The following is a 13,761-nucleotide window of genomic DNA, read 5'->3' as shown; positions in this document are numbered from 1 at the left end:
TTCTTTCAATACTGATGTCACAATATAATGTTATGGCATTTTTAAATGTGTTGCAATAACATATATTGCGATTTATTACCCTTACCTTTTTTCAATTGCAAATTATGACCCCAAAAGAAAACGCTGTCACTGTCTCTTTCATCTTAGGGACACATCTGAATCTTTGAGGCGTCTTATTTAATGCTAAAGAAAGGCATAAACTGCTTTCTGTTCCTCAACAAATGACTTTAAAACAATTAATAGATCAAGTGTTTCTATATTTTCTGTAAATTGTATATTTAGGGTTCAAACATTTTCCTGGACAACATTTTAAAACTTTTCCATGGCTGTTTAAGGACCAATGATATATTTTTTTTCCTCTGCATTTTATCTAATAAATCAGATGAAATCACTTTTCAAACATAATTTGAGATAGCTGGCATAAATGGAGGGAGAGACGGACTGCGGGGAGAAAACGATGGTAAATAAAACACATAATGACACATCTTAGAGCTACGTTACATCAGCAGCTACAGAAAATAAATTTGCCGTTATGTTAGATTACGCGGAATTACTGTAACAAATTTATTACACGCTAAAAATCTCCATGACTTTTGAATATGTTTTCACTTGACTTGTGTGATTTCTCCAGGTTTTCCTGTAAACAAGATTTCTTCTAACTGAATAGAAACATCAGAAAAGGACACAATGAGCAAAATCATTTTAATCTTTTTTTTTCTTACAAAAACATCTTCAGGGAGTTCAAAATTAAGCATTTTGTAATTGGGGAACAAACAGTGGCAGCAACCACCTCAAAGATATTTTACAAATATCAAAGAAACGATCACTAGAGGGCCAGAGTGCAGAGCTCCCTCCCGCTGCGACAGAAGCCAAACATACATCTGCAGATGCACAGTGTCGGTATGATTTTTTTAGGACGACACCCCGAGCTTTAAATGTTAGGAATTGTCTGTTTGCAGAGATTTCAGGCCATGCATCGGCCGAGCCACGTCTTAAACCCGTCAGTAGCGTTTGTGCTAAATTGACTCAAGCACGAAAGCACTGGGGGCTCAGAGTGGAGCCATAGAAAACTTTGAAAATGTAAGGGAGGTATAAGGAGGGGGTTCCCACGTTCACCGTGTCTTTGAATACTGGGGGTGCACTAGATTCAGCAGCAGCTTAAATAAATGTTTAACCGTTTTATTTTGTAAAATGTGGTCCGCAGGAGATTGCAGGGAACTACAATGCCTCCTCCGACAGAAACGTATTGGCTTGTTTATAATTTCTTTAGCTGTGGTGGATGATAGAAAACTCAGAAAGCCAGTCTTTCGTCTTTGCAAGCTGCGAGTGGTGTATTGTGGGTAGAACACAGTAGCATTTGGCATCCCTCAGAGCTCCTCTGAGGCGTCCTGTTTCTCTGAAGGAGCTGCTGACGGGGCGCTGTGTGGCGGTGACGGGGGGTGCGGTGTTGTTCAGGAGTGGGGTTGGGGTGTCAGTAGTCGTCTCCCCGGCTCACCACCTCCTTGCAGGTGGGCCTGAGCAGGATGGTGTGCTCGAACTGAGCCGTGTAGCAGCCCTTGGTGTCGCAGAGGGGAGGGTAGGGGTCCACGATGCCCAGGTCGCACAGGTTTTTCAGGGCCATCAGGTACTTGCTCTCGCCCAGGCGGTCCAGCCAGCGCCGGCAGAACGCCAACGTGCCGAAGTTCTCGTTGATAACGTTCAGCAAGTGCTTCGCTCTGGGCAGCCTGGAGACAAAGGAGGGACGTAAACAGTTGTTGTTAAGGGATGTCAACAGTTAACTGTTAGTTAATTTTATTTTATTATTTATTTATTTTGCAAAGTAAAAAACAAAAAATTAAACAGCAAAACAACAAAATAGTAGCAGATTGTGCAGGTGAGATGCAGAAAACCCCCACAGGCTCATGAGAGAATCTCAACTCAAAACTGATTACAAAAACAAATAGTGAATCCTACAATATCAAAAAATAACAAGTAGACATAAGATCAGTGAAGTGCAATTACCTACGTGAATCAGCAACACACATAAAATACATTTTTAAAATAATGTACTGAGGCTGTATGGATCTACGTGCGTTAATCTTCAGGGGTGATATCAGACTGCAAAAAGTATTTTAACAAAATAACCGATGTTTGTTTTGTGTAAATTTTTACCTGATGGGAACGTGGCCGACGTCAAAGTTTTTCATGTAGTGAGAGCACTCCATGTCATCGTGCACCACACCTTTACCTGTGCTGCCGAATGTCTCAATGGCATAAACTTCTCCCTCCTGCGCAGTAAAACAAACAAACAAACAAACAAAAAAATCAATCACAGGAAGACTGCTGACTCTGATAAAGCCCAAAAGTTTACAGCCTTTAAAACTTATACATATATGGCTACATTTTTAACATTTTACGCCTCTAATAAAAATTCTTAAAATGCAAATGATTATCAAAATGTATTCACTTTTTTGACAATGTCTTAGCCACAAAATTCAAAGCACATTTAGTTATTTTGGTTTTTTTTTTAAATGTCTGAACTGTAATGTTGTTTTAAAAAACAAATAATTTAGACAATATTTGAGCCATAATATGAAGATATTTCATGTTTTTGACAGTATCTGAGCCATAACATTGAAAACATATTTAGTATTTTTGAAAATATTTGAGATGTAATGTTGAAAGAAAAAAAGTAAAAGTAAATTTGACAATGTCTGAGCCATACTACTTAAAGACATTTCATATTTTTGTAAATATCTCAGACATAATATTGAAAACATATTTAGTGTTTTTAATATCTTAACCCTAGTATAAATAATAATAATCATAATAATATGAATATTTGGTAGTTTATATCTAATCCATAATATTCAAAACATATTTACAATTTTTGACAATATCTGAGCCATAATATTGAAAAGGTATACAGTACTTTTGACCAGCATCAGTCAGTTAACTCACCTCCATTTTCGTTGCTTCTCCTCCTTTAACGATGGGCACAGTCTTACCAGCATGTATTCTGTACTGACCGATTGAGTGACCGTTCAGATTTCGGATTGGTTTCACTGAAACAGAAGACACAAGGTTCATAAATCAAAAGGCATCAAGGTATTTTATAATACATATTTATTTCTATATCTCTGAAATGACATCCGAAGGTTAAACCAGGAATTCAACTGGTGCGGTGTGGCTGCAGGTTTTGTGCCAACCAACCAAGAGCACACAGTTTGACCAATCAACTGTCTGAAGACGGAGATCAGTTGATTAAATGAGTCAAGTCTGGTGTGCTGCTACTTGGTTGGAAACAAAACCTGCAGCCACACCGGCCCCCCTGTGGACCGGTTTGACATGCCTGGGTTAAACTATTGTAATGTGATTACACTGGCTTTTATCAAAATTTTACACCTGACACTTCAGTTTCAAATTTAGTTTATGTCAAAAATGTGAAATGTTCAATTCAAAATTCATGTTTTTTGAAACCAAGATTGTCTTTTTGGATGAAATAAATAAATATTTTAAACACATATTAATGCACCACTGATCCCTGACGTGTAGTGTGTAGTTAGAGGAAGCTACCTTGGTACGTTTTGCCATCAAGCTCGACCTCGTAGGACTCCATCACTTCCTGAATCGCCTCTCCAACATCACACAGACGCACATCAATGCCGGCGTTCTGCAAAAAACAAACAGGAAATGACGAGCTTCAGGCAGCGCACAGATGGAAACACATCTGCGTGAGGTGCATTTGTGTTTGTCATACTTTGATTCCAGTATTGGTGGCGTCTCTCACGGCCTCCAGCAGCTTGTCATACTTTGGATTAAATGTGACAGTGAAGGCACAGTCAATGATTCGCCCTGAAAACAGACACCAGGCAGAGAGCAGAACATCTGTTAGTGGGTGTGGTTTTTTGTTTTTGTAGAGGTGAGTGCTGAAACTGCCTCAAATGTGTCAAACATCCAGCAGCAACATTAGTTTTAAGAACTTTAAAACTTTAAATGTGGGACGAGGGAACGAGGGAACTGTTTCATCTCGTTTGAGGATTTAAAATTATACCTGAAAAATGTTATTTGTAATCGTCTATCTCAACGTGTAACCAGTTATGTGCATGAATATTTAATGTAGATTAACCATTTTCAAATAAATGTCTGAAGTAATTTACAAAGTTATTATACGGCTGCAAGCTGCTGACATTACATAACATATTTTTAAAGGAAATCTATCGACAAAAATTCTAAAATTTTCCATGACATTTCAAGGACTTTTTTTTTCTTTTCTCTTTTGCCCGATGTTTTTCAAACATATCAGAGTCTATTCAAACAGAATTTCAGCTGGCTGACACACATGAAGGAAAAACAGAATAATATGAAAATAAATGAAAAACTGTACGCGATATTAAACAAAACGTCACACATCGATGCATGTTAGGTCTACGTTAGGTCAACAGCTGAAGAAAGTCATGGAAGGTTGTCCACTGAAGATTACCGTAATAATTTACAAACAACAAAATTCAACGACTATTCCAAAGCTTTAAATTATTTTTAAAAGGGACTTTTCAATGTCTGTGGGAGCCCTGTGCATATAATGCTGAAATGTCGAAGTTCTGTAGGTATTGAGGGGGACGTCTCAAAATACACTTTCTTCTACTTCACCGCCAAAAACTGGTGCAATGAGCCTTTTTCACACAGGAAAAGCACAGGTGTAAATGATAAATTAAGGGGCTGTATTCCTTTAGCTGCTTCTGTTTCAGAATGGACACTTGAGTAGAGGAGCCATCGTTGATGTTATCATTTACACCTGTGCTGCTCCTCCTGTGACAGCTCCAACTGTCTGCTGTGAAACAGTCTGTTTCTGTGTTTCCGTTCATCCTCGTTTTGTTTATGTACTCCTGTGTGCTGGTTTGTCTTGAAAAAGAGACTTTAATTTCTTTCTGGCAGCTACTTGTATCTGTTAAATATTTAAAATGTTGTAAAGAAAAAACCTGGTTGCTCTGTAGGCTACGATCAAACATAAGTCAAAAACTTGTGTCGGCGGCTCATGGAAAATGTAAACCAGCAGGATAAACAGGAAGGAAATGCAGGCACTCCAAAAATGTGGAAAAACAAGGAGGAATTATGTATTTTTTAAAAAGCGTCTATTATGTGGCTAATTCAGTGTAGTGGCTAATTCTGTTGGCTTTTTAATGATTTAGCCACAATAATGAAGGCATTTTGATTTAATTCCTCCTCTTTTGTGTGTGTAAGCAATCAACTGTGCAATCACTTTTAACGTCTTCAGCTGCATAATTAGTGCGAGGTAAAGCAGAGAAAATTCAAACTAATCTGCTCTCGAAATAATGATGGAGCTTGTTTGGGAAATTATTTGCAACAAACACTTCAGTGAGATGAATTAGGAGTCGGACAATTGATTTTCATTTTGCACAGTAATGAGTGTAAACATTAGCTGTCTGAAGTGTATAACTGTAGTGGCAGCTGCTCCGTGTATCCATTATCGTTATCGAGCGGTCTTTGAATGCATCGCCTCTCAACATCAAAGTGTGTTTGAAGCAGCGTGTTACCGTTGATGTGCGTGCCGAAGTCGATCTTGCAGACGTCGTCGTACTGCAGGACGGTGGTGTCTCCGGCATTGGGAGTGTAGTGGGCAGCACAATGGTTCAGGGAGCAGCCGGTGGGGAAGGCCAGGCCGGCGTTGAGGCGGTCCTCCTTTATCAGCTTACGAGAACAGTCCTCCAGCCGCTCACTGAGAGAAAATGACCAGATAAACCCTCAGGGCCCGCTTTAATATTACACACACTCGCTGTATTATTTTCTACTTATGTTGTATTATTTTTTAACCAACATCAGTCCTAATCATAAATGTCAAATATTCATTCATTTTCAGATTTTTAACACTTTAAATGCCAGGTTTTTGCACGATGCCAATATATTTTTAGATAAAAAAAAAAACACAAAAATTAATTATTTTCAATATACTGTAAGATAAGTAGATTATTTTTTTGATTAACACAGCCTGGGACAGCTCAGTGATTAGCAGCTACATGGATTTTTATACATTATTGTTTTTTGTGCAGTGTCAAATAAACAAAACCTGACATTAGGTCCTCTTCTTTTATACAGTCTGAGCTTATAAAGAACATTTCTTTCAAAGATTACCAAGAAAATTGTTCACCTCCAACCTTTCACCTCTCCGTCTCCGGCGTCTCATAGTTTAAAAAAAAAAACCTGTACTAACCTCTACTTTGCCCCTCTACTTATTTTGTACCCTTATTTTATATTTAATTTATTTAATTACCCCCCATTTTTTCTTTTTTCCACCTTTTTATTTGTTCAATGTATATCTATATATATTTATATATATATATATATATATATATATATATATATATATATATATATATATATATATATATATATATATACATTTATTTATTTTTGTTATTTTATTATTATTGATTTTCCCTTTTTACATAATTGAAACCTTCTTGTGTTCATTTGGTTGTGTATTTTGCTTTTGTATGTTCACATTAACCAGTAAAAAAGAGAATTACAAAAAAATAATAATAACCTCTCAGCTAGTTCCAAACAGCCACATGTGAAGGTAAAAAATATGCCTATAATGTGTATCGCAGTGATAAACACAGCCTCACCAGATTTCAATCATGGTCATGCCGGGTTTCATGAAGCCCCGAACGTGTTGGCGGACCTGTCTGTGGGCCTCGGCCGCCTGTCTGAAATCGTTCCAAACCTCCTCGTTGGCTTTATCCATCACCCGCTTCTCTTCGTTGGTTGTACGCCACGCTGCACTGCGACTAAAAGAGAAAACACACCAACACATTTTTATTTTGGGCCTCAGTGTGTGAATTCTGCTTTGTTAGATGTGGAGTAATTATAGATGAAAAGGGCTGGACAGTCAGAGAAACTAAACCTGCTAAAAACACAACATCAACGACGCTGCAGGCAGTCACTGGTTTTACATCAACCTCCTGACTGATCTGGCCACTATCAGCTGACCGGGGTCAGTGAGGTCATCTGCACAGACGCACACAGTTAAGACCTGCTCAGCGCTTCAACATTATTACCACACATTTTTAATAACATGCAAATTTGAATATTTGCACATGGTTCTTGTAAGCAGTTTTAATGCAAATATAAAACATGCAAAGCTACTAACTAGCAACATTTTATAGTACGCTAAAAGTGCAAAGCAGTAAAGGCAGTGAAACTGAAAATTGTGTTGATGACTTTTGAAAAACTGCAGGCAGGATCCTATCAGGTGACAATTCTGGTTTGTTTTACACGACCTGCAAATACTATCCTCTAATTTGTTATCAAGTAAGATTCAAAGGAGGGAAATGGGAAATATTTGTATAAAAGATACAAATAATATAAAACACCAAGCTGAACTGTGTACAAGAATTACACAGCCTGCAAAATAAAATGCATAATATAAAAAAAAGCACCTATAGTGTGGTGTGGTTGGTGTGAGTGTGTGTGTGTGTGTGTGTGTGTGTGTGTGTGTGTGTGTGTGTGTGTGTGTGTGGTTAGAAGTAAACTGAGAGACAGCTCGTGAGAACCGTCAGACCAGTAACGCTGCTTTAGGGACGTGTAGATTATTGCGTGTGTTTAGCATCATCTCGTCTGCACTTTTGATTCACCTTCAAACAATTTAGAACAAATGTTGGCCGATAACCATCGACGGCTGAGGGATCAGAGCATCCTCATCCTCATCTGTGGGTGTTTATAATCCTTCTCATCCCTGACACTGGCTGCTTAAAGCATATTAGGGAAACAGTGAACAGGCTTAATGAAAATGTGAAAATGTAGTAAAAACTAAGGGTTGACAGATTATCTGAGCTGACATTTGGTTTTTCTTGCCAATTATCTGCATCTGTGTGCTATTCTAATAATTGCCAGTAAATTAAATTAATAAAAAGTGCACTATTTTTATTCATTCATTTTTTTTTAATTAAAATTTTCACTTGAATTTATAAAAAAAAAAAGTTGCTGGGAACTTTATGATTTTTAATTTTTCAGTTTGGATGAAATATTTGCTAAATGCATTTCAACAAGGTTTAGTGTTGGAGTTTGTTTAACAGAAAGATTTTCATTTTTTATAGTAAATGCATATCGGTGCTAATCGGTTATCGATCTCCTTGGCTACTAATAATCGTATCAGTCCTGAAAAACCAATATCGGCCCTCGTACAAACACTAGTGGAGGTGTGTGTGTGTGTGTGTGTGTGTGTGTGTGTGCTCTTCTTACCCGTCCTGTGAGGTCGGGTATTCACACTCCTGTCCGATGGGGAAAACTCCACTCGGGTGTAACTCACAGATGGGCACAGATGGAGGATCGGTCTGAGATTTGGCTGGAAGGGAAAAAGAAAAGTCCTCATAAAACCGATACGATGCAGTAAAACTTCAGCTGGAGGAAAAGTCATTTTCTCTTTTTGACTGTGAGATTATTAAACATTCAGGGAGACTCTTCAGTGCACTGCAGCGTGAAATACAGCTTTATGACTTTCTTTTGCATCACTAACAAATTAAACTTACGTCCTTTCTTCTTCTTTTTCTTCTTCTTCTTTTTCCCTGCTGAGTTTTCTCCGTCATCTCCATCTGTGTGAGTCGAGACACTGCTGTTACAGCAACCGCCGAGTGTAAAGCTCACGTGATGTGTCGATGTTGTTTTAGTGAGAGGATGTTGTGTGTTAAATCGGGTGTTAAGACAATCACCTTCCTCGCCATCCTCCTCTTTCTCTTTGTCTTCTATCGCCTGCTTCTCCAGCTGTTTGGTCACTTCGGCCACTCCGTCAGCCTCCGCCTCAGCGCCTGCAGCAGCAACAAGATCATCGACAACAAGCTCACAGAAACAGTCCAATGAGCAAACCAGCGAGCGGCGGCCAAAAAGCTGCTGCGTCAGCACGAGTAGCAGGAGGTAGGGGGCGAGGTGCGAACACAAAAGCCGTATGAAAAGAGATATTACATTCTTATATCTTTTAGAGCAGATCTCCTAAATATGTGTTCACAGAAGCTTTCCAAAAAAAAAAAAAAAAACAATACCGAGCACGAACCTCTGTTTTTCCCAAATGTAAACTCTTAATACTTCACTGTGTGGAAGTCACTGGCTTCATTTCAAAATAAGGGCAGGGGTTGCTACAGCTCCAAAAACTAAGTCAGCAGCCCTTTTGTGACTTTACCAAATATAACTGAAAAAAGAAACACTCTGCTGAAATCACACTAAACTCGAATTTCTCGAAATTCGACTAACACACCCAGCTAATGCAATTGGAAGCCACCTAAAAAAATAAAATAAAAATCAATACCAGTTTAAGTGTGCACTATATTTGAATATTTGCTCCTCTTTATCAACACAACAGTTGATGGAGATGGCGGCAGCGGTAGACCAGCAACTCCACTCTCAATGGAGTCTGGTGTTTTTGATTTATTGACTTCAAATATCTGTTAGTAAAAGCTGTTTTACAGCAGTGAAAATATTCTAAATATAGATTAGGCTACACTTAAACTGATAGTGATTTGGGTTTTTTTTTTTAGGCGGCTAAGACCAGGGATGTACCTGCTGTTTAACCTTGCGTTTGCGCCCGTGCCCGGCTGCGTCATGAGCGTTTTTGTATATATACTTGCCTACATGCGTCACGTGTTACAGGATTATACCTCTAGGGGGCGCACAAGAAAGCTCATGTAAAACTACCAGATGTGTGAAATGTAAACAGACGTGGAAACACATAAGGAGGCTACCGTCAGGTTAGTGCTGAGATCAAGGCAGAAAAAGCGACAGCGACAACATCAGTGTTACATAAGGCCTCTAAGCCAACGCGCCAAACTGACACGGGGGACGTGTGGCAGCCATCACGCGTACACGTACGCACACACAGAGGTATCAGCAAGTGTATCTGCGGCCTCAAAACTAATCAGTGAAGGTGGAGTTTAATCATTTGAAGTACATGACGCAGCAGTTTTCTACCCTGAAGTTATTGTAAATAAACAGTTATGATTGTGATGCAGCTGATGATGTCATTATCATAGACTATAAATTATAAAGATTTATTGAAATCAGTTTAAAGATGGCATATCTCCACCTGCTGTGGTGAAGCCGGACAAACTTCCATCGATAAATCGATTCTACCCTGTTGCTTGTATCCTGGGACGAGGACAGTTGTCTATTAAATGCCCTACTTGAGCTATAACCATAGCTCAACTAAACTGTGTGTGTAAACGTACTGACTGTCAAACATAAATTATACCAGACTTTCAGTAAAGACAAAAAATGTCTAAAATGAAATAAAAAAAGATGTAATATTGAGTGTATTGTGGAGGATGTGCTCATGTTTGATAGACGTTAATTACTGTTTGCTCAAAGAGGCAGCTGCTCTAACCAGCCGTCACTGGTGTGAAGTGAGTCTTAAAGTATTCACTTTTTAGCATCAACATCAGCAAAAATATGGTTGAGTCAGCTGCAGAAAGCTGTTTATATAATTACCGTAGTTGACACAGCTTGTTTTCCCAAAATTCTGCACAAAAACACTTAACTTAACAAGTATTCAGGTAAGTAACATTTAAAAGTTGTATAATACAACTCAATGACAAAAAAATGCATACAATTGTTATTTTTGGAAAATGCACATTCATAAATATGTCTCTTTAAATGTCCCTGGGGTTTGTTTACTAAGCTATAATTATTTAGTAAAATGCAGATAATTTAATAAAGTTTGACCTGTAGGTGTATGCAGATCACAGGTTTGTAATGTTTTGGTGTGGTTAAATTATTAAAAGAAATGATCCTTTGAGTGTTCTCCTTACATAATAACTGACAAACGGGGAATTACGAAACAGGAAAACTTGGCTGAGGCTCAGAGCAGTCGGCAGGGCGAGCAGCAGCTGAAGGCAGCAGCTAGATCAGCAGATTTTTGGGGTTTTTTCTCCCAGAATGAGCAGTCAATTAGTTTAAGTATCGGCTGTGTTTGATGTCACTGCTGCTGGATGAAGCTCTGACTGAAGTCCGGCGTGTTTCATGAGGCCTGACAGAAGCACCATCCCCACTGCCCTCAACCCGCATGGCTAATGAGGATCAGAGTCAAAACACACATGTTTAGACACCACTTCCGGTCTGACTTTCAAAATAAACGTCACACTTAATGATTACAATACATTACATATTACACATTTTTATATTTCTAGATGTTTATGCACTGGTTTATGCATTGTAATGTAGCATACTGCACATATCTCTATATTTTCACACGTTGTAGACTCAATACATTATACAAATTTGAACTTTTTAATATTTTACATATAAGTGTTTAACATTATAGCATAATGAATTTTTCTATTATATTTTTATTCATTCTATTTTATTTCTAAATTACTCCTTATTCTCATACTATTTCTACTTTCTTATTATTCTATACGCTATACATTAGAGCTAAATCAGATTCTGATCAATAATGATATTTATATAGTTTATTTGATAAGGACAATGCGAATTAACATTGAACAGATTCCAAACGTAAAATATCTTTCATGTATCTATCTATAATCTACACACAAACACACACACACACACATATAATATCACGAATTAAGTGTGAAAATTTTTTTTAGTCATAAACTGGTTTAATCCTGAGACATTTTCTTTACAAATTCTGACTTACATTAATGTTACCTACTATTTTGTAAATACCACACTTTATAAACAAAATCTCATTCCGAATTTAAATGCATTCCGATAATTTAACAATATTGGCGGAAAAAAATAATAAAATTATCCAAATTTAGAAGCACCGTTTGTTATTTATACCACTTATTAACAATCAATCGACTCAATACCCTCTTCAGACGATAGGAAAGACGTTTTAACTAATAACGTTTTCCCTATAAATGTTTTTAAATAAGCAAAATTTAGTGGAATAAAAACAAAAGAAAAACAAAATCTGCATTTCAGACGGTATACTGGTATTATTTTTATTTAAATACAAATATCTACCAAACTCTCCACATTTCGTTCAGTTAAATGATAACAAATTCGAGATCCGCATAATTTATATTTTTTGGTTAATTTATGTGAAACAACCAGGTAAAAAAATTAAAATGTTCCCCACACGCGAAGACTTGACCGGCTTTATTTTGAAGGTCACTTCCGCGCTCGCGCCGGCTAACGGCTGCTGCCTGGACGCAGCTGTAATGAGTAACATTAGCTCTGCTAGCCTGTTAGCGACAAACTGCTCGAGCCAGCCTCACCTGTCGTTGCCGACTTGCTCTTCTTCTTCTTTTTCTTCTTCTTTTTCGCCGACTCTCCCACGGGATCGGCCTCTTCCCTGTCCTCCGCCTCCCCGTTCAGCTCCCGGTCCGGGACTGGGTTCTGGTCCGCTACCTGCTCCGCAACCACGTCCGCCATGATCGCAGGCGCTGCTGAAAAAGGAAGCGCGAGGGACTGTGGGAGTGCTGTGTGTGCTGCTGCATTCACGGACACTCGGTTATAACAGCTAACAATTATATTTTTCATATCTATCTATCTATCTATCTATCTATACTTATACATATACATATATATACTTCTTACACTTCTACACATTTGTACTTCTATATATATATTCTCTACGCTTCAAATCAAATACACACTGTGACGTTTTTTATGATTTTTGGACGACATACCATGATGTTGTGTTTCATATGAGTTTTGGACGTCATACTATACATATAATATATACTATACATCCTTAAAAAGGTCATACTATACTATGACCTTTTTTAGGATTTTTGGATAACATACTATACTATGTTTTTATGATTTTTGCAATATGCTACAATGTCAACACTAAAGTTTGTAAATATATATATATATATATTTACTTGTGCTTATGCTATAATACCATTAAAAGCTAGTATATAAAGTTAGAAATATAGAAAATATGGGTATAATGCTACAATGTACAACATAATATGCAGAAGATTCTGTGTCATTGTGTTTGTATTTTCTTCATCTTTATACCCGAATTAGCAAAATGCTGTTTAAAGTGAACATGATTTTTAAAAAAAATCTAAACAGACTGTTTTGTTTGGGTTTTACATTTTTAAACACCAAAATATATTTATATATTTTTTAAAAATATTTTATAACATCCAAAACTGGACTTTTAAACATGCATGTTCAGAAATCGGAGCTTAATCCGAGCGCTTGAAGGCAACACAAAGTAAAACATGCCGAATCAGCTGAAGGGGAGCTCGTGCACTGACAGCCTAATGAGGACACAACCTGTGGAGAGGTTTAATCAAGTGATAAACTGCACTGATCACATTATCATTATTATATAAAAGTCAAAGGAATCATTTACGACTATAACATAATAATACTAATAACAAAAGCCTTAATCTGTGAGCAAAATAAATAACACAAATACCCAAAATTATATTTTTTCTAATATAACTTTCATTTTTATACACAGATATCTGCAGCAAAAATCCTGCATTATTGACACATGAACCTGTGGCAGTCACATTATTGTCCACTAGGTGGCAAAGCTGCAACAGTAAACGAGCTAATAAAACAATGTCACTTAAGAAGTTTCCTGTTGCTTTATATTTAGAAGCATTTGTTGCATATTTCATTGTCTTCATGGCACCCTCAGGAAACAGACAGTGCCATTATAGGTGGCTTTAGTGGGATGTCGTTAATGCCAAACTAAAACGTCAGAGGTCGAGTTACTGAAATATAGCGTTTGCCCTCTGAAGTGCATTAAATCCCCGGACAGGGGCACTTACATGTTAAGTCTTC

At 37.5% G+C, this 13,761-nt stretch overlaps 1 protein-coding gene across 1 annotated transcript; it reads right to left on the bottom strand.

Moving 5' to 3' along the window:
* Nucleotides 1-685: 685 nt before the first annotated feature.
* Nucleotides 686-12,398, bottom strand: metap2a (methionyl aminopeptidase 2a). The gene is made up of 11 exons (XM_088072434.1): nucleotides 12,228-12,398; nucleotides 8,706-8,801; nucleotides 8,526-8,588; nucleotides 8,239-8,341; nucleotides 6,624-6,785; nucleotides 5,535-5,716; nucleotides 3,740-3,834; nucleotides 3,556-3,652; nucleotides 2,941-3,044; nucleotides 2,152-2,267; nucleotides 686-1,724 (listed from the first exon to the last, which is right to left on the bottom strand). The coding sequence occupies exons 1-11, from the start codon at nucleotides 12,382-12,384 to the stop codon at nucleotides 1,472-1,474; spliced, it is 1,428 nt and encodes a 475-aa protein (XP_087928560.1). The 5' UTR covers nucleotides 12,385-12,398; the 3' UTR covers nucleotides 686-1,471.
* Between the last annotated feature and the right edge of the window lie 1,363 nt (nucleotides 12,399-13,761).

Source organism: Plectropomus leopardus, chromosome 22 (assembly GCF_026936395.1).
Source record: "Plectropomus leopardus strain MGB_pleo_1.0 chromosome 22, ASM2693639v1, whole genome shotgun sequence".
Classification (NCBI taxonomy): Eukaryota; Metazoa; Chordata; class Actinopteri; order Perciformes; family Serranidae; genus Plectropomus; species Plectropomus leopardus.
The sequence above is the reverse complement of the archived record's forward strand: the minus strand, read 5'-3'. Positions and strand labels throughout refer to the sequence as shown.

Excerpts from the sequence above, each read along its gene's own strand:
- metap2a (XM_088072434.1), bottom strand. The coding sequence starts at position 12,384 with ATGGCGGACGTGGTTGCGGAGCAGGTAGCGGACCAGAACCCAGTCCCG. Across the intron at positions 8,342-8,525 it reads GAAAAAGAAGAAGAAAGGAC|CCAAATCTCAGACCGATCCT; the intron begins GTAAGTTTAATT and ends TTTCCCTTCCAG. Across the intron at positions 3,653-3,739 it reads CCACCAATACTGGAATCAAA|AACGCCGGCATTGATGTGCG; the intron begins GTATGACAAACA and ends TGTTTTTTGCAG.